The sequence below is a fragment of the Notolepis coatsorum genome (assembly GCF_963971535.1).
Source record: "Notolepis coatsorum genome assembly, chromosome: 8".
In the NCBI taxonomy this organism is placed as follows: Eukaryota; Metazoa; Chordata; class Actinopteri; order Aulopiformes; family Paralepididae; genus Notolepis; species Notolepis coatsorum.
This window is the reverse complement of record NC_140172.1, coordinates 39688548-39711046: the sequence shown is the minus strand read 5'-3', so window position 1 is coordinate 39711046 and position 22499 is coordinate 39688548. Positions and strand designations below refer to the sequence as shown.

General features: G+C 41.8%; 1 protein-coding gene across 1 annotated transcript in view; it reads left to right on the top strand.

Annotated features, from left to right (window-relative positions):
• Positions 1–4513: 4513 nt before the first annotated feature.
• Positions 4514–22499, top strand: part of LOC311233741 (sodium/hydrogen exchanger 6-like) — a 49757-nt gene continuing 31771 nt past the window's right edge. The window contains exons 1-7 of the mRNA XM_084320746.1: positions 4514–4821; positions 5959–6158; positions 6670–6747; positions 7279–7355; positions 8090–8202; positions 8852–8957; positions 21285–21423. Coding sequence (XP_084176872.1) covers positions 4578–4821; positions 5959–6158; positions 6670–6747; positions 7279–7355; positions 8090–8202; positions 8852–8957; positions 21285–21423 — 957 coding nt within the window. The 5' untranslated portion in view covers positions 4514–4577. The remainder of the gene's footprint in view (positions 4822–5958; positions 6159–6669; positions 6748–7278; positions 7356–8089; positions 8203–8851; positions 8958–21284; positions 21424–22499) is intronic.

The following is a 22499-nucleotide window of genomic DNA, read 5'->3' as shown; positions in this document are numbered from 1 at the left end:
AGTGAGCTGTGGTGTTCCACAAGGAAGCATACTAGGACCGCTACTCTTCCTAATTTATGCAAATGACATGTCGTCAGCCTGTGACTGCAACTTGTTCCTGTTTGCGGACGACTCAGCCCTGCTGGTCTCTGACAAGAACAAATTGCAGGTTGAAAAAACCCTCAGCACGGAACTAGGCAAAATCTGCATATGGCTCGCTGATAACAAACTATCATTACACATGGGCAAAACAGAGTCCATTCTCTTCGGTTCAAATAACAAACTCAGCAAGACCGACGGATTCTCAGTTACAGTGGGTGACAATATTGTCACAAGGAAAGACGAAATTACCTACCTGGGTTCCATCCTAGAGGCAAATCTTTCCTGTGACAAAATGGCATCTAATGTAATAAAAAAAGTCAACCAACGAACTAGATTCTTGTACCGGATCTCCTCTCTGATAAACAAGAATACCCTGAAGACTCTGGCAGGAGCACTCATTCAAGGGTACTATGACTATGCGTGCACCTCATGGTACCAAAGCACCTCAAAGGCGCTTAAAACAAAATTACAAACATCACAAAACAAACTGGTCAGACTACTACTTGACCTGAACCCCAGAACCCACCTCACCCCTGCCCACTTTGACAACCTAGGATGGCTTAGAGTAGACAACAGAGTACAGCAACTTGCAATGGGCCTGGTCTACAAGATACACTATACGACCAGGGTGCCCATATACATGTCAAAATACTTCCCAAAGGTCAGTGAATACCACAACCACTACACCAGAGGAAGCTCAACAAATCATGTTAAACCCAGATTCGGCTCAAACAAGGGACTAAACACGTTTCGCAATTATGCCACAACAATGTGGAACGCCCTACCCAAAGCTGTAAAGGAATGTGAATCCCTGCCCACATTCAAAACCGCTCTTAAAGAGCACCTACGGGAGGCTGCAATTCGAAACTGGCCACCGTAAATGCCCAAAACCCCCACCACCTCCTAATAGACAGTCTCCTCCCCACCGCATGTATATATTCCCTCCCCGCCGTATGTATATTTCCCTCCCACCCACCCACCCCCTCCTAATGTACAGTCCCCTCCCCATCATATGTATATACTCTGTCAGGATCTAGGGGTAACAGTACTGTATATTTGAATACCGCTTATGTCACAAATGTATCAGTACTAAATACCTATATGTCCCTATGCCATAAATGTCATGTATGTTGTGTATGTCATAAATGTCTATATGAATTGAAAATGGGGGACCCTGATGGAAACAAGACAAACGTCTTTCTCAGGTCTGCATCCCCTTAACAATTGTATGTATTGAGCCGTACTGTATTGTACCCATTCTGCAATCTGTTAAATAAAGTTTTCATTCATTCATTCATTCAACCTCAATAAAGCTAGGTACATTGTTATACCCCCGTCCTACAGTACAGTGTTAAATGTTTTCCATAACTGTTTACTGTCATTTTTCACTTCATTTATCTTAGCTTGAAAATAGCTTTTCTTTTTCTTTCTATTCCACTTTGTGACACAATTTCTCAGCTTGCGGTAGTTCTGCCAATCAACCAGACATCCAGAATTGCATGCTTTACTTTTTGCTGCATTTCTTTCTGCCATACAATCTTTTAATTCTTCATCTAACCAGGGTGCCCTTACTGTTTTCACTGTACACTTCACTATAGGCGCATGTCTGTCCGCTACTTGGAGAAACCTCTTCATAAATATACTTAGTGCTTCTTCTGGGTTATCCTCTTTATATACTCACGTTGATGGTAATTAACTGTTCCTCACAAGCAAACAGTAAGACAGAGAAGATCAAAATAATAGTGAAAGCAGCAAAAAGATACATGGGAATTAAGGGTCTGGAATGTGACGACGTAGAGAAGATTCTAAAACTAAATGCACAACCACACTCATCACCTGGTGATGCTGGTACTTCATAGTGTGTCTAAATATACTACAGTGGAATGCAAGAAGTCTTATTGCTAATGGACACGCATTTAAAAAGTTTGTAGTCGATTTACAAGATAAACCCAATGTGATATGTATACAGGAATCATGGTTGAAATCGCAATGGGATTTTGTAATACAGGGTTATGTAGCTATTCGGAATGATAGGGAGAATGGGAATGGTGGTGGTGTGGTTACATTTGGTAAAAATGGGACAATATTTAAAGTAATTAACTTGGGGAAAGAACATGAGTCAATAGCGGTTAAAATTTGGACGGGGAAAGATGAGTTTGTAATAGTGAACTATTATAATCCATGTAAAAGATTGTGTCATCATGCCACATTCGATAAAGTGGGAGCACAAGCACAGGGTAAAGTGATATGGTGTGGGGACTTTAATGCGCACAGTGCAATGTGGGGAGGTGAGAGAACATATGCAAATGGTTTAATTATAGAGGAATTCATAGAGGATAAGGGATTAGTGTGTATGAATGATGGGAGAGGTACTAGATATAATAGTGCTCAAAATAAGGAGAGTGCAATTGATTTGACACTGTTCAGTGGGAATTGCAGGTATCACACACTGGGAGGTGTTAAGAGAGTCTACAGTGGGGAGTGAGCATTATCTATAAGTATCATGGTGTTAAGAGAGTCTACAGTGGGGAGTGATCATTATCCTATAAGTATTATGGTTGGAACAGAAGTAAGTCAAGAGGAGGAAGTTAAGACACTGAGATGGAAATTTGACAAAGTTGAATGGGAGAAATATCAGCAAATTAGTTGGGGCGTGGTTGAACCTCTATTTAGAGAGGAAATATTAGATGAGAATGAGTTTAATGAGAAGTTGGTGGCAGCCATTATAGAGTCAGCAAAGGAAACAATACAGATGAGTAAAGGTACTAAAGGGTGTAATTAAAGATACGACAAATGTACCTTGGTGGGATGTAGATTGTTGGCAAGCAGTTAAGCATAGGAATAGTTCATTTAGGCAGTTGAAAAAACATCATCCTCTAGATATTTAAATCGATATAGAAGGGCACAAGCAATAGTTAGGAAAACTGTAAAAACAGCTAAACGGACATACTGGAGGAAATATTGTAGTAGGAAGAGAGACTAGGCTGTCTGATATATGGGGAATGATCCGAAGAATGAGTGGAGTTAAGAGGAACTATGTAATACCAGTGTTGACATTTACTAACAATACATCAGCAGTAAGTAATAAAGAAAAGGCAGAACTTCTGGCAGAAACACTAGTGAAAATCCACAGTTCAGGAAATGTATCAATAAATGCTAGACAAGGTATAGGGATACAATTCTTGCTCAGAATATAGATGTAAATGTAAAGAAGATTGTAACAAGTGACAGTTTAGACCTTTTACTTTGCTTGAATTAAAAAGGCCTGTAAATGGGCAGAGGCAATCATCACCAGGGAAAGATGGTATTTGTGTTAGCTCATATGAATGACTATGCATTATGTGTAGTATTGAGGCTGTTTAATAGAGTTTGGGAATCAGGTAAAATTCAGAATGAATGGAAGCAGTCAGTCATTGTACCTATTTTAAAACCAGGTAAAGAAAGTCAAGATAGACCGCGCTCTCAGTATATGACACTGGGTGCTGAAATCCCGAGGATTATATGGAAGAAAGCAGGAGGCCGGACCAGCACTCTCAGATTTAAAAAAAGGTTTTAATGGCAGCCTATAGAACAGACATGTTTCGGAACAGGTGTTCTTTCTCCAGTGTTAATAGGCTAGCAATGGTAGCTTGTAAAGGTGAGAGTTATATACCATGTGGGCAGGAAGTGACAACATTGAGGTGAGCCTGGGATTGCTATAGTCAACTTTGACCTCCAAAGTAAGGACTTTATAATGTAATAGGTTATAAACTCAAATTAAATACAAATATAGACCAGAAACTAAATAGGCCAATTGCAATAATTGAAAACCAAAATTCTATAAGAAAAGAACAACAAAAACAGAAGGAAAAACAAGAGGAAAACATTTCACCATTCGTAAAAATAATAATAATAATAATAATAATAATAATAATAATAATAATAATAATAAAAGTCACTTATTTAGTACTGCTACATTTGTGACATAAACGGTATTCAAATATACAGTACTGTTACGCCTAGATCCTGACAGAGTATATACATATGATGGGGATGAGACTGTACATTAGGAGGGGGTGGGTGGGTGGGTGGGAGAGAAATATACATACGGCGGGGAGGGAATATATACATGCGGTGGGGAGGAGACTGTCTATTAGGAGGTGGTGGGGGTTTTGGGTAGGGCGTTCCACATTGATGTGTTATTGGATTGATTGATTGAACGTTTTAATGTTTCGAACTGGTTATGCTTAGGCCCTCTTTCGAAGTCGCCCTTTCTGCAGCGCTGCAGCTGGACCCTACTCAACAAACCTGTCAAGCTTTTATTTGGAAGAACCCCGGAAGTACCAATGTTTTGATGACGTCATCGCGACGGCCAGTACGGAACAACAAACTGTCAACAGTCAGTGTCCCCTGATCGCTGCAGCTGACGGCACACTGTCTGCTTGTCGTCACGTCTACCTAGTTTATCATTCATTCATTAACAAATGTAACAGCTTACGGTTGGACAGAAAACCACAATGGTTTCTCTTCTCTTTTTGCCCTGTCTGTTTACATTCTTGCAGCTCGTCGGCTGCCAAGGCGAGAGCACTGCCCTGATGGACAATGTTGCGACTGAGAGGATGGCCGAGGAAAGCCACCGGCAAGACAGTGCCAACCTGCTCATCTTCATCATGCTCCTCACACTCACCATTCTGACCATATGGCTGTTCAAACACCGGCGATTCAGGTTCATCCACGAAACGGGACTTGCTATGATCTATGGTGAGAGGATCTCACAAGCAGCAAACATTAGCCAAGTTGCTAACATTATAGCTAGTACGCTTTAGTAGTATTACCTTCGTTAGCTTGTTGTCGGACACGCATGAGCTAACAACACGACTAATGTCCGGGTTTGTATTCGCAGGAGTCAGTCTCTTTTACATGTCATCTGCTTCCTATTTTCTACACAGCATAGTCCATATTTCTGCCATCTCATGATGCTCCCCACCTACACACACACGAATCTTTCAAATAACGTTAACATACACGACTAAAGTCAAATAAAAATGCATTAATTGAACATTACTAGCCAGCCCCATAATTGAGACCATCACTATTGGCATCTGCTATTTATTTTGTTTAATATTGATAAAGCTCATTTTCTGCTTTGATCTGGTTATCTGACTTGATTAAAGCCTCTGAATGTTTTCCCCCCATAACACGTTAATGGTAAGAATGGGTAACTTAAAAAAATATATATTAATGACACACCGATAGCACTGTATTAAGAGGCTCTCCTATTGTGTTGTGTATCCTGTAGTGTACACTGTATTGTATCATGTAACTGTTTCTTTCAAACTTTGTATATGTGTATTCGCTCTGGTGGCAAACCATGTTTCCCCTCGGGGATTAAGAAATAAACCATACCATACCATTTTGTAATATCTTATACACCCTGCTCACAATCAATGTGCAGTTATAGCTGGGTCTCCAGGCTCTGTTTGAGCACACCACCAGGTAGGCCAGGGTAGACTTCTAATGAATAAGCATGTTGTGCTTAATGTTAACTGGTATGGTAATCCAGATTCAAAAGAGGTTTAAACTGGACGAGACTTCAGAATTGTTGACTATTCCACGTAAATGCATTATTTGAACCATATTCATAGTGTAGGCAAGTTCAGTTGACATTACATGGCAGTAGTTGTTAAGGTAACTCACACCCACATAGCCTAATGTTGTCTTGTTCACCATTAATCTTTCCAATGACATGTGTGGTGTGTGCTGGAACAAGTTACAGATGCACACATAAACAGGATGAACAAGATATTGGAGGCCCATTTTCTGGTCCTTGTGCTGTGTATTGATTAGGCTAAACAGCATCTATCTGCTTTGTCTTTTCTCTCCTCTCTGTCTCCGAAGGTCTTTTGGTCGGTGTGATTCTGCGCTTTGGGGTCCATGTGCCCCAGAATATGAGCAACGTGACCCTTAGCTGTGCCGTCAACGCTAGCCCTGCTACGTTACTGGTCAACGTTAGTGGGAGGTACTTTGAGTACACTCTGAAGGGGGAGGTCAGCCGGGGCAATGGGCACCAAGTGCAGGATGACGAGATGCTGAGGAAGGCAAGTGAATCAGTTAAAGGGGCACTTCACCAAAAACAATGCTGATTTATTTTGCACACAATCTCGCACACTCATACAAAAACAGTTTTGCATTTAGTTTGACAGTTATTTAGAGTAAATTAGTTTGAATATGGGATGTTGAATCCTTGTGTTGTGTCAATTACAGTCAATGAAATGATAAGGTAGCAGTCCCTATAATACAAGGTATTGCTATTTTTCAATCTACATCAATTCATGGAGCTGGAACACAAGGATTCAACCCCCCCCCCCCGATGACATCACACAGAAACATGTACTCAGAATATTCCTCTCATCACCTCAACCCCTCCCCATTCCCTTAAGGCACTATCAATGGTTTGAAATATAAGTGTAGTCTCCAAACATCTTCATTTTGCCCAGATACAGTGAATGTATCCTAATTTGGTCATTTGTGTCATGCACGAATCAATAGGAATCTATATTAGAAGCAGTTTTAGTTCTGTTTTTTTTTAAACCTCTATTCTCTCCATAGGTGACCTTTGACCCAGAAGTGTTTTTCAACATTTTACTCCCGCCCATCATCTTCCACGCTGGTTACAGTTTGAAAAGGGTAAGTTGGCCAAATGAGCCACATTTTCCTTAAAGCAACAATGTGTAATCTTTTTCTATTAATTAAGCTCTGGAGTGTGTATAGAAAAAATTACGACCACCAGTGCTTCAACACACCACTCACCTTCACTGCTATAGCTGCATATTTGTTTTCCATTGTTGCAGAAAATACTCTGTGTTCTGTGCATTCTAGGCATACATCTGATATTGCAAGAAGGCTGACCAAGCTGGTCACACCAGACCTTTAGAGGCTATAGCAGAGCAGGTGGTCTCAATTCTTTCTCTACATGCTCCAGGACTTAATTCATTGATAGAATAATTATACATTGTCCCCTTTAAAACCAATACCTAGGAATGAAAAAAACTAAAAATTACAAGCTAACAAAACCTGCCAAAATAGCCCCAAATGACATTGTTTTTAAGATTAGGTAAATTGCCAATGACAAAGGCCCAGGGTTTTAGTACTCTGGTAATACTATGTAAAATTCCTATTTTATTAAGCTTTGTTCTTATACTCTGTTGTCCGTTTCAGAGGCACTTCTTCAGGAATATCGGCTCTATCCTGACATATGCTTTCATGGGAACAGTCACATCATGCTTTGTTATTGGGTAAGTCAAGAAACTATCTCTAGTATGGGTTCATTGTGAAGTCATAAGTCCAGGCTCAAAGAGTTTCCACTGTGGCCCTCCATTCTAAGATGTACAGTGAGCTCCACAAGTGTTTTCATACTCTTATTACTTTGGATGTGAAATGTGAGAGTTTGAGGAGACAATCAGCATTTTAGTGTATTTCCAGCATAGCAGTTGAAGAGCTACAGCCCTTTATGTTGGATAGTTGGGCAATTGTTTGGATACATTAGGATAATATTCATAACCTAGTCTTTTTCTTTTTTTTTTGTAAAAATGTTTTAACTGTGTAGTCAAAAAGTCTTATTAAAGTCTTCTCAAAGTCTGCATCTTTAGTTTTAACAATTGTCAAGTGCCAAGGGAGGTTGAGTGTACACACTACAGTATCTCAGAGGCATCTGCTACACAAATGGGTGCTTTTTTGTAATCAAAATATTTGAATGTCTCAATTGAATTAAATACAATTATTTATATAATCAGTTTATGTAGAACCACCATGCACTCTTACCCAGACAGGCTCTTGATTGGCCTAAGGCACATACAGTACTATTATATCCTCAGGCAGTGTGGCATGAAATCACCACAATGCTACATTGTAGAGCGTTACATCAGCAATAAATGAATACATAAATAAATAAACAATAACGTTTTGAAACCCTTTTGTTCACAAGATAATATGAAAAATGTCAAGGGGTTGTTTACTTTTTTTCTTCCAGACTGCTCATGTATGGCTGTGTAACCTTCATGAAGGCCGTGGGTCAGCTGGGCGGAGATTTCTTCTTCACTGACTGCCTCTTCTTTGGGGCCATCATCTCGGCAACAGATCCGGGTGAGATCACAATACATCAACCTCCAATGGCTATATTTTCACCTTCACTATGAAGGTGTGAGGTCAACTCTTTACTGACAGACATGTCTCAAACCCTGCCCTCTATTCTTGATCCTCCAATCACAAACCCTGCCCTCTATTCTTGATCCTCCAATGTCAAACCCTGCCCTCTATTCTTGATCCTCCAATCACAACTTTTGCTTTCCTCAGACAAACAGAGTTTGTCATCATGCAAAGACAGATCATTAAGTTGGCTTGACAAAGTGTGTTGGACTCCAGGTAGCCCCTTCTCCTCAATGTTCGTCACTCCATCCATCCAATGACTTCCATTTAGTTACAGTTCTTCCTCACACTAGTGAGGATCATCAAAATGTTTGCATCTGATGAAATATATTTCTGCTGCTATAGTCTTGATTGATTGGTTGATGTGGATAAAACAGTAGCTCATGCACCTAATAACAGAAGGAACGAGAAAACGAGTCCTATCTTTCACCTATCTCAAACCCTGCCCTATTTTCTTGATTCTCCAATGTTGCTTCCCTCTGGTTTGAGATACAGTAGGTCAGCTGAGTGCATTGCTGTATATTTAACATAGACTAAGCAGGTGGTTTGTGGTTTTATATTACATATCTTGTCTTCTTGGTCTCAGTGACAGTGCTGGCTATCTTCAATGAGCTGAAGGTGGATGTGGACTTGTATGCTCTGCTGTTTGGAGAGAGTGTCCTCAATGATGCTGTGGCCATTGTCCTTTCCTCGTAAGTGTGCACTCACGCGCACGCACACACACCGACACACACACCGACACACACACCTACACACACACACACACACACACACACACACACACACACACACACACACACACACACACACACACACACACACACACCTACACACACCTACACACACCTACACACACCTACACACACACCTACTCACACACACCTACACACACCTACACACACACATACACACACACCTACACACACACCTACACACACACCTACACACACCTACACACACCTATACACACACCTACACACACCTACACACACCTACACACACCTACACACACCTACACACACACCTACACACACACCTACACACACACCTACACACACCTACACGCACACGCACACACACACACACAGATAGAGAGATATGCATGCACACACACACACACACATGCAAGAATGCATGCACATACACACACACACATGCATGCACAACACACACACAAACACCAGCAGACACCCACAGACATACACACACCCCAACAGACACACACACACACACACACACCCCAACAGACACACACACACACACACACACACACACACACACACACACACACACACACACACACACACACACACACACACACACACAGACACATACATACACACAATACATGTATATACACATACACGCACAAATATACATGCACATAGACAAACACACACACAGAGACACACAAACACATTGGTTTACAAAGTCTATCCAAATGTTTCACCATTTCATTTCATAACGGCAATGAGAAACACTATCTAGGGTGGTGTGGGTGGACAGCTCACAGAGGAAGCATTTCACTGCTACTGTGCATGTATGATGTGTATATGACAAATAAACTTTGATACCACGCCTAGTTTCAAGTGACAGAATTACAAAATAAAAAGGTTAAAGGACCGGTTCACTTATCTTTTCAACACAGGCCCCATCTAAACATTGTCTGGCAGGACGTTGACGAGCACAGGCCATCATTTATTATAAACACACAAAACATGAACAGAAAAACAAACAAGCATACAAGACAACGGCGCAGGCCCTGGTTACACATACAACGTTTAATTTTAGAATTATTTCGTTTGCATGTCCAAGTTAAAAGGCAACGCCGTTTTGGCAGGCATTTTCGTTTTCCTAGCGGCAACACTCCAAGGGGGTTTTCATTTTCAAAACTCCCCTGCAACGGTGCCATGTAAACTGCGTGAGCGATGCTCCGGAGAGATATGGACTTTACTGTACATATGCTGTGCTCTCGCTATCTGTCTGAAGCGGAGCGGCGCTCTGCTGTGCTTTTCACTAGGGATGCACCGAATATTCAGCCACCGAAAATGATTGGCCGAAAATGGTTAAAAATGCTCTTTCGGCCGAAAGGGTTTTAGCACCGAAAATATATCACCGAATATCAAATAACGTGTTGTTGTGATGACGTAATCAAAACGTGACTACAGACATAGCATGTGCAACGTGTAACGTGAGCAGCTTGGCAGCTCTTCCTGCATTCTACAGCCTGTGATAACCAGTGATGCCGGTAACGCGTTACTAAGTAACGCGTTATTGTAATCTGATTACTTTCCCCCGAAAATAGTAATCTAACGCGTTAATCTTTAAAAGCCAGTAATCTGATTGCAGTTACTTGTCCAAGTGGCTGTGCATTACTATTTCGTTACTATCTCATCATAAATTCATAATGCAGGCGGAATGCAGTATTTTATTTCGTTTTCGACAGTCAAAAATACATTTTGAGCTGTTTTTCTTTTGGGAGTGACGTAGTGTGGCAGTGAAAGGGTTACACAAGAATGTGTCCCCGCGGCGTGACTGGACACTCTGTCTGTGAGTGACATCTGCTTTGGTCCAATCACATTCCCCATCCACAGTCTGCGAATCAGAGGCAGAGTAGGGCGGGTCTTCACAGCACGTCATGTGACATATGCGCCAATCGTGTGACAGCAGGGCTCCGTCGTCAGAGAATTCCACCCCAAAACGCTTGGCAAAATTAAAAGTGAGTTTCTGTTCAGACTTCCATCCCAAAACGCTCGTATAGCCTCAGTCACTACTTCACGTTCATATGCGGAGGAAACAAAATACTGTCTACCGCTAAAAACAGCACATCCAATTGCATTGAAAGCATCTGGAATCACAACACTGGGGGACCCTGATGTAAACAAGACAAAAGTCTTTCTCTGGTCTGCATCCCCTTAACAATTGTATGTATTGAGCTGTACTGTACTGTACCCATTCTGCAATCTGTTAATACAGTTTTCATTCATTCATTCATTCATTCATTCATTCATTCATTCATTCACTAGCCGACGCTTCGACTATGGTACAGGAGGACTCGGAGGCCAGCCAAACAGCAAAATGGCTGCTTTTTTTTTTTTATATAGCGCTTTTATCCAAAGCGCTTCACAATTTGTTACTTACATATTACCCATTCACACACCGACAGTGGAGGCAACCATGCAAGGTGCCAGCCTGCTCATCGGGAGCAATTAGGGGTTAAGTGTCTTGCTCAAGGACACATCGACACGCTGCCCAGGAGTGGGAATCGAACCGGGAACCTCCGGATTGCCAGACGACTGCTCTACCTCCTGAGCCACTGTCGCCCAGTGGCTCAGGATTTTACATGTTAAAGAGAGACTGATTGTATGTTTATAGAGAGACATTTATAAAAACAATTTAATAGTTACAGTTGATATAATTGAATAGTTCAGCCTGCATTTGTTAGATGTGAATGGATATACACTGGTTTTGTAAAACCACTGGCTGGCTGCTCTAATGCTGTGAGCATCATAGACTGTTGCTTTACCATACTTGATGGTACAGAAGCTGAAGCACTAGTTTAACAATTTACGTTATGTGCAGAGAAACAAGTTAAAAACAATTTATGCACTTTCAATAAAGCGTTTAAAAAAAACGGTTGGGGGAACGACGACGACTTCGTAACCTAGTTACTTTCAAAGTAACTAAGTTACTCTGATAATCAAGTAATCAGTAAAGTAACTTGGATTACTTTTTAAAGGAGTAATCAATAATCAGTAATCGGATTACTTTTACAAGTAATCTGTGGCATCACTGGTGATAACTAACTCCTCTTGGGAGTCGCTCTGTTTCTATGTAAACTCCGCGAGCAACGCATCCAATATATGCGTCTTTAACATGCTTTAAATCCTCGCCATTACTATATGCCCGTCGTGGTTAAAAACCCTTTTAACTAACGTTAGCGTTAAGCTAGCTAACAACGCTTCCATAGACCACCGCAACACTTCCGGTATTTTGAGCTCATGGGACAGAGCGGGGGAGGGGGGGCTGGAAGGGGGGAAGGGAGCGTGTGAATGAATGTTTATTAGAGTAACTAATCAACATTAGTTACATTAGTTACTAACTAATCAACATTAATTGCATCCCCCCGCGCTCTCTTTCCCCCTCCTCCTCCTCCTCCTCCTCCTCCTCCTCACGAGCTCCATATAACGCGGAAGTGCAGTGGTCTATTCCTCTTTCACTCGTCTCTCGTAAGCTACGTCATCCCCCGCTAAGAGTCACGGGAGATGTAGTAAATACAACAGTACTTGACTTTAATGCACATTTTGTTGTATGTAAAGAGAAAATGTTTAAATTGTACAATCTTTCAGCAGTCAGTCTGGAATTAATGTATGCATTCAAAAGTGCTGAATAAATGTTTTATGGGCCCATAAGTGATTATTAATATTATTTAAGTTAAGTTTAGCCATAATCATGTCTTTTTCCATAATCTGGTAGCAAAAAATAAAAAATAAAAATACATTGTATATATATTTATATTAATCAGTTTCGGCATTCGGTTTTCGGCCAACTGTTTCTTATTTTCGGTATCTGTTTCGGCCAAGAATTTCCCATTCGGTGCATCCCTACTTTTCACACACTCCCGACCGAGGCGCACACACAAATACCCCCCGTGCATACAGGAGACAAACGACGTCTAACTTTCCTGCCAATACACAACGTTCTGAAGAGTGAAATGAAACGTTGTTGTTTTTCCTTTCATCTAACCGCAGCCTCAGACGCAACCTTTCAAATGATACAAAGACATAGCAAGAACGGCAGTCAAGGGGTCGGCTCCTGGCCGACGACAGCATTTGGCAGATTAAAATAGCCTCCGCAGCGACACAGAGCACCGGCAGACCAACAAAACAGTACTGTCCTACAGGGAGGTTAAGGATGGTACGAAAACCCTCCAAGTACAGTGGCGGACAGCGCGGGTCCAATATGTGCTAGATATGGATCCCAGATCTCGTAGAAAGTGTCCAACTTGGAATGCAGCATGCATGTCATTGTCATGTACTTACAAGGAATACAGTCCATAATAATATTATGCCATGATCTCGTTGATGGGACATCATCTTTGATCCAGAACAAAAGAATATTCTTCCTGGCGGCAAACGTTAGCAAGTTGAACAGTCTCTTATGTCTGACATTAACAATGTGACCATCCGGGAGACCGAGTAAAAGACACATGGGATTAAACTCGATAGGAACATTAAAAATATCAGAGATTTCCCTTACAATATCAGACCAATAGCTCTGAAGCTTCACATGGGACCAAAAACAGTGAATGTAGTTACCAATCTCTGTCTTGCATTTAAAGCAAAGTGTGGATGCACTGGTATCCATTTGACTTTTGAGAGCAGGAGTTATATGTATGCGGTGTAATAATCTAAATTGAATAGATTTAGTACGGTTGCAAATGGATTTTCTTTTAGCATAGGCCCACATATCCTGCCAATCCTCATCAATAGAGATGCCAACATCTTTCTCCTATGCCTGCTTGGTAGCAAGGGGGGATAGAGATGATTTGAAATTTAGTGTATTATAAAAAAAAATTATTTGTTTTTTGGAAAGTTTTAGAGAGAGGACCCTCTCTACCTGCGAGGCGGAGGCGGAGCCATTGGTTAACAGTGAGGTGTATTTAGTGATAAACTGACAATTTTTAAGCCACCATCCAAATGACCTGGCTTAAAATCAGGGTTACCTACAAGTGGGGTGAGAGGAGATTAATTAATTGGCCCTCAACCTTACGGATAGACCTCCAGGCCTTGACTGAACATAGCGTGATGGGGTTAGAACACAATGTTCTAATAGATTTAAAATCTTTGATAAATAGTAAATTCCAAAGAGGAGACTTGGACTGTGAAGATTCGATGTCAAGCCAAATTGAAGACGGATCTGATTTAAGCCAGCAAGCAAGCACCCTAAGGTGCGCTGCTAGCTGATAATGCCTTATATTAGGCCAGGGGTTCCCAAACTTTTCAGGCCGCGACCCCCAAATAACGGTGTCAGAGAGCCGCGACCCCCACTATTATAGGAGGTTAATTTTTTTTAATATATATATATATATATATATAATAAATTATAATATTAATTTATTATTATTTTCTTTTATAAATGGAAATGTATGGTTGAAACATGCAAACGTTCAAACGCGCACACACTAATAAGCTTTGGAGGCTTTTAACCAGGGCCGGACTGGGGAAATCATTCAGGCCAGGAAATATAGTGCAATTTTTTTTACAAAGACTTCATTTCCTGCATTCTGGTGCAGGCATTTTTTTTTTTTTTTTTACCCTTTAACACTTTGACCGCCAAGGACGCCTAAACTCGTCATTCCCCGCCATGCTCATTCTGCCAATGACGCCGTAACACGTCATTGAGATCAATATTTCAAAAATCTGTGATCGCAATCATATTTCTCCCCCTGAGACTTGAGATCTACTGTTGATCCCCTCTCAACTCTCCAACGGTTCAAGAGCGCCATCTGGTGGCCGATCGGCGGATCGCCCAAACCGGAAACCGGAAACGGAAACTGGTGCTCATCCAAATTTGGTCCGATCACTCGCTATAGGTCCCGGGACTCGAGCGCGACACAATGGATAGTGATCCGTTACCAATAACTCGATAAACAACATGATTTGGACGTATATACTATTATACAACCTGGAGATGGATCGCATATTTCAACATCCCATAATAGGAATATTTTTGCTCATCGCCCAACGCTACGAGGAAGCTGCGGTGAGTTTCAGCTTTTTTTTTACCGTGTTCGATACAAACTGCTCTAATGATCATATCACCCACACTAGATGAATCATCTAACGTTCCCCACGGAATTATAAATGACCCCCCCCCCCCATCCGGTCAACATCAGATGATAAGTAGTAACTTCTAGAAGCACGTCCATTTGACATTTTTTATCTCGCGCCGATTGCTATCAAACTGTAGTTGATCATCAATATAATGCATTTAGGCCCTGTATTTTAGTATGAATATGTGAATGAAAAAGTATAACGTTCCCACATCCTGAACGATAGATAATTGACGTTGAATGGGCCATAGTAATGTCAATTTAGCAATACAATTTAAAAAGTTATAGCCCTGCAAAGAAGGGGAACTTCTCCATAGACAAATAGAGCTGGCAGACAACGGTATAATGATGTACATAAGCCTGGCGAAGAAAGTGTTAAATGCCAGTGTTTGTGATGGCATCACAAATTATTGTTAAAAAACAGGCTAGCATATGTATGATTAGCAACAACACTGATTTTGATGGATTTTCTGTTTTTTTGTAATGTCAGATTGAAAAAAATACAATATTTTATTCAACTTCAGCCCTGATCATAACACCACATATTCATTTTATAATTCTAACCCTTTAAATGCCAGTGTGTGTGATGGCATATATTTGCAATATATCAAATGCAAAGTAGATTTTTCTGGGGGCGATTATTACAGGCTAGCATGTGTCAATGATTAGCAACAACAGTTTTTTGTAAGGGTCCCGCCTCCACCAATCACATGCGGCTCCCTTTGTGTGTGTGTGTGAGAGCAAGAGAGAGCGAGAGATACTTCTCCAACTTGTGTGAGTTGCAGTGAGCTCCTGGTTGTTCCCCATCTAGGTTATCTAACTATTGCGCTGCTGCAACTAGAAACACTGGCCTGGCCGCGTGAACACTTAAGGTAACTAACTTGCGCTCAGCGTTTCCCTGATTGGCCACGACACCCACGTGACCGTGCGCTAGCACGCCCCCTTATCCGCGCGGCAGAGCGGCACTCGCAGAAAAAAAACTGCTGCTCCACTGTACATCAGTGGAGGCTGCTGACTGATTAACTAGAAACTGTACATTGTAATGTTATATAACGCAACGTTATATAATGTTATTTCGTGTTTTTATTCATAACGTTATTTCGCGTGACAACACAGCACAGCTGTCAGAAACTGCACATTGAGGGGGTTTGAATCACTGTACATCAGTGGAGGCTGCTGACTGATTAACTACATTACCTGCTGTGCTGTAGGCCAAAGCAGAGGTACAGTAAAAGCACAGGTACAGTAGGTTACATGTTTGATTGATTAACTACATTACAACGTGCAAGCCAGCGCAGAGGTACAGTAGGTTACATGATTGATTGATTAACTACATTACCTGCTGTGCTGTAGGCCAGCCAAAGCAGAGGTACAGTAGGTTACATGATTGATTGATTAACTACATTACCTGCTGTGCTGTAGGCCAAAGCAGAGGTACAGTAAAAGCACAGGTACAGTAGGTTAAGTTACATGATTGATTGATTGATTAACTACATTACAACGTTATTTCGCGTGACAACACAGCACAGCTGTCAGAAACTGCACATTGAGAGGGTTTGAATCACTGTACATCAGTGGAGGCTGCTGACAATTTTTAGGTGAAGCACAAATTATTATATTATATTATATATTAAATAATATTTTTTAAACAACCCCAACGCTGCAACACCCCCATTCCTCCCAGGTGTCAGGCTCCTCACACTCTCGCTTCCATTCATTTTGGGGACCATGTTTAAATATCGGAGATGAACGTTATTTCGATTGATATGAATAGCTAATTACGTTTATATAGAGAGATGATAAATTAATTAAACGTTAAAAAAAAATTGAAGTGATTCGAACTTGTCACCAACTGACCATAGGCTCCACAGCAAGCTGACGAACGAGTTGAGCTAACCGTCGATGTTAAAACTGAGTGACTAATGTATAATTTACACTTGTGCCAATTGCCTACTTATTATTAAGCTAGGTATTGTGCGAGCGTTGCTTGATTAACCTGCGTGGTTATTATGTAGGGGGGATTACGAATGCATAATGCCGCGGCAACCTATTAATATTACCTATGCGACCTATGTGACGACGAGAGACGCGTCACTCGTTGGAGGCTCACGCCGAACGAGCGTATTCACGAAGGAGAGCCGCTCTGCTGCACCGCGGAAGCGCGCGTATAAGGGGGCGTGCTAGCGCGCGGTCACGTGGGCGTTGTGGCCAATCAGAGAAACGCTGAACGAAACGCTGAACGCAAGTTAGTTACCTTAAGTGTTCACGCGGCCTGGCCTGCTTCTAAGTTTCTCCGTACTAAAGTGATCAGTGAAATTATAGCCTGTACTAGTCAACATCATGCCAGACGATGTTTAGATGGGGCCTGTATTGAAAAAGGTGAAACCGTTTTTTTAAGGTTGAAAATGTCAGCAGAGAAGTTTCAGTTGAATAATGTATTTTACACAGACCGTACTGGAGAGACACTAATCTTTCTTACTAACCACAGTGCCTCTCATCTCACTCCCTGCCTCTCTCTACCCATCCATGTCACCAACTACCTGTACGTATTAATGCAGTGTTCTCCTGCGACTAGAGAAGCAGGGGGGACAGGGGACTGGGGCTGTCCTCTCCCCACGGGACAATGGCTCAACCTGGTCCCAGGGGGAGGAGGAGATACATTGGGAGAACCAGACACTAACCCCCCGGTGGGTGGGTGGCTGGATGGATGGATGGGTTGTATGGTTGTACTGACACAGTTAAGAGTTTGGTCCAAATTGTCCCCATTCAGTGTCCAGTCGTTCTTTACATATTAGATATCCACTTATAGAGACTTTTAGGCAATAGTTGGAAGCAGTGGCGGACATTCACACAGCTGCTGAGACGTCGCTCAGTCTTTCCCAGAGGAGTTAACCATGCAACGCACAGAGAGCTTCTTCCTCTGTGGCCACAGGCAGCCGGCTGTAGTGCGGATGCCTTTTAGCTACTTGCTACCCTCCTCTCTTTGACAATGCCCAGCGTAGTAGTGCGTGGATTGAGCGTGGATTACACGTATTTGAGCAAGAAACCAGAGGGAAACGTATGAATCCTGTATCAAAGAAAATGCTGATAAGGACTCACTGCCACATCGCCGGGGTGGTGCTAGCCAGCTAGCTGACATTAGTGTAGCCAAAGGCAGGAGGGTGATGGCTAGAAGGCATCCACATTACAGCAGGCTGCCTGTGACCGTGAAAGAAGAGCGCTTTGTGCGCGTTACATTGTGGACTCTGGGAAAAACGCTACTTCCAATTGTATTCTATTGGACTGTGTTTTTACTCAAGTTTGGGAGAAGTTTCAACCTACCATTGATAACTGTTAACACTTGTCTAACACTTATGGTTTATTCAGGATACAGCCATAGATTCCCATTGACAACACGGTCTCATCAGAAAACCTAAATAAAGTACTAATCGACCACAGGAAACAAGGTACTAATGTATGCTGTGTTATAGCCATAAGTAATATATTTACGTTTTGCATCGGCAAAAGTCCAAAACAAACACAGCGACCAGGAGTCGAACCAACAACGATTGTGGTTGAGGCCGAGAGCTCTCACCACTAGACTAAAACACCTACCCACCTTGATACAAACATAGCAATACTATGATTATGGTTGCAGTTAAGGTTAGTTTTAACTTTTGCTTAATGGTTATGGTTAAGATATAAAGTTAGGGTTAAGGTTAGAGCCACTTAAAGCTGTAGTATGCTTGTCCAACAATTTTTTTACTTGTCCCGGACAATCGTACAAGCCTTAATGTCAAGCCCTGTTAGGGTTAGTTTAGTTAGTTAGGTAACAGTGTGGTTAAGGTTAGGGTTAAGGTTTGGGCAAGGCTTTCAGAAAAGTGTGTACCTCAAGTGTAGTCTTGAGGTAAAGGCACTTGCCTGAACTAGGGATGGGAATTGATGAGATTTTATCGATACGATTCCATTATCGATTCTGCTTATCGATTTGATTCTTTATCGGTTCCCTTATCGCTTCCTGATAAATTCATTATTTAAATAAATAAATTGGAAATGCAACAGAACTAAGATGGTTAGAATAACAACATGCAACTTGACATTTTTGATTTTCATTTATTGTTGAGCCCCCACCAAAATGGTCGCAATTTCGAGCCCTTACAAATTTAGTGACACTTGTTCACCTTTTCCTGAGTCAGTTTACCCCGCTGTGCTAGCGTGAAAGGATTTTCCTGAGGTGCGCGAGAACCACTAGCTGCAGCCTCAGTCTATTGTGATCATCTAAAATGGATGAAATGGGAGAATATTTATACAGTGAAAGCATTCGTTTTCATTTAGGTTTTCCTAGTCAAGGAATCAAATAGTCTGCTATGGCTGCATGCGTGGCGCTAACGTTATTGTTTTAAATTCCGCAACTGTCGGAAAAACATGGCATCGATAAGAGGAATCGATAGTCACGGAGGCATACGATTCCAGGAATCGGACAATTAGGAACCGGAATAGGTTCGCTCCCCAGCAAGGTAGCTCAAACGTTTTTTTTTTTTTTGAATGTGTAATATACTGTATGTACTTATTTGTAATACATACACATTGTACATTTTTGTAAATACATCAATATATTTCTTATGGCTATAACATAACGTACAATATGTACCTTTTTCCTGTGGTCGATTAGTATTTTATTTACATATTTTTAAGCGAGATCGGGCTGCCATTGACCATGGGACCATACCTACCCTTCCCCAACCCCCACCTCCCCCCCCCTTCCCCCCTACCTCCCCCCCTTCCCCCTACCTTTGCAGCCCTCCCATACCCGGCCCTCTTACCATTGGCACAATATTCAATGTTTACTGTTATCCCAGCAAATGGCCAACTTGGGAAGAGTGCTTTGATCTCTGTTTGGAGAAGGTTACCGACTGTGAGAGGCAGTGCATGTTGCGTAGCTGAACATAAGTGCTGGAGACTTGCTCCCCCTATTACTGCAACTATCATCATCTGTGGCCACGCTGTCTGCTGTGCACTGTGCGATGGGTTTTCATTTGGCCGGTTGACAATCAAGGTAGATTTAACTGCTTTGATTAGGTCATATCATTTGCAGTGCTTCACCTGGATGCTCAGTGAAACAATAATAGATAAGAGGGACTGCTATAGGCTACCGTGGAGGTTTTGGCACAGCGCCGTGTTCTGCCATGTGCCGTTGGATCAGCACAGCAGTGCCAAAATTGGTATATAGCATGACCTTGAGTGTATTATTGCTCTTATACAACAGTTTCCTTAACGGTTTTATTCATAACAAACTATCAAAAACGTTATTATAAGCATATTTGATTGAACATTTAGCAGTCGCTGTGTCACTATGATTGACACAATGTATCAACTGAATGTAAACAAACAGGAGTGATACTTTAGGAACCAAAGTGGAATGGATCTATCTCAAACCCTGCTGTCTTTTCTTGATTGATTATCCAATCACCACTGTTGCTGATTGGAGGATCAAGAAAAGAGGGCAGGATTTGAGATAGGTGAATTGGCAGGTTATGAGTGCATTATCATAGGATTTTGGCACTTATCGGCCATGTATCTCAACCAAACACAATGCGTGGTTGGAACTAACTGTGGTATAAAAAAAAAAAAAAAAAAAAAAAAAAAAAAAAAAAAGCAATGACACACGAGAGGAAGTGCTCTATCCTGGTTATTGGCACAGGTGTGCTGGTGTCGCCAATAACCACAATATTGCATGACCTCAAGTATGTTTTGATATGCTTTTATTCAACAAGCTTTTTCCTTTGTGTGACTTTTGGAACCACATTAAAACCCAACTCCAAGCCATATAACTTAGGTATTTGAAACAGCATTTTGGCGTCTCTTCTGAATCCATGTAAATCCATCAAAAACAGAGCTATTTTTCAAAATTGGAGTGGACTTGGGTTTGTGTCTGGATTGGCTTCAATACCCGTTTCTTTTTTTTCCTTGAAGATTATTGATTTCTTTTGTTAAGAACATTTGGTTGGTTGATTGATTGATTGATTGATTGATTGCTTGATTGATTGATTGATTTACACTCTTTATAATTGTTTTTTTTCCTTGTGCATTTCTACACCTTTGTGTGTGTTTTTCTGTGTGTCTGTTTATCTGTGTGTGTCATTGTGTGTCTGCCTGTCTGTGTCCATCTCTCTGTCCGCCTGTCTCTCTTTGCTCCTCCCTCCAGCTCCATTGGGGCCTACCAGCCAACGGACAACAGTCACAGCTTCGAGGCCATGGCCCTGGTCAAGTCTTTTGGCATCTTCCTGGGGGTGTTCAGCGGCTCCTTTGCTTTGGGGGTGGCCACCGGCGTCATGACAGCCCTCATATCCTTTCACCCGCTGCATTCATTTACATACTGTAACATAGTAGGCAGGGCTACTGCAATCACAACATTTTGCAATGTCGTCACAAGTAATTGCGATGAACAATTCACAATGAACAGGTTCAGCGCCAGAGGTCGCTGTGGGCGTATGGCCGTGTGTGCCGGCGCTGTAATGAATGGGGATACATGCCGGTGTTTGCAGTGCTAAAACTATATTAAATATTATAGCTATGGATCTAATAATATAGTCGATTGTCATTGAGTTTCTTCCGGTCAAGATGCAAAAAAACAGGTAATTTTTTCATCAATACATTCCCGTTTTATACCGTGGTGAATATGAGTATAGTTTTAGGGTAATTCTGTGTAATCCGAGGAAACGCCGCTATTCGTGCCATTCCTTGCTTGGATCAACAATCAATCTGAAATCAATGCTAGATTATCGGTATTATGTTTCATCATGGATGCATGAAAGGGGGGGGGGGGGGGGCACCCCTCCGTGCTTTGATCGCTATCAACGGAACACGCCACACACATACCCCGATCAGCATGAAGGAATTATCGGATCAACGCAATATTGAAACCATATATTCCTTACCTTGACCAGGATCTGTCCCGAAAAGAATATTCCAATTATCTGATCGCCATTCCAAGTACTGATCGCGATCGTGTTTCCAACGTAATCCATCATTGAACATGAACGGGGGCGGGGGGCCCGACCCTCATCGATGCATCTGTTATAAGCGCTTGCCTTGCCCGAGTAGTTAGATCCCACCCCCACACGCCGCAGCTCGGCCCACACACCAAGCCACATCGTTTCAAATGGAGTGCAATAGCGGCCGCAAGGCGTTAGGCGGCGGTATTGGACGTTTGCGATCTCAGACCCATTACCAATGATAACATCAGGCTGGATGGATGGATTATGAATGGAAATAGCGAATAAAATAAATAACGACCAAAACCCGACTTTTCTCGGGTTTGGCGATCAGGCGATGGCGAGTTAACCCGATTTATGTCGGGTCTGGCTTCCATTGTGTTAAGAATAATTGTCTTATTCTGCGCAAAATCCAAAGTGTGCCC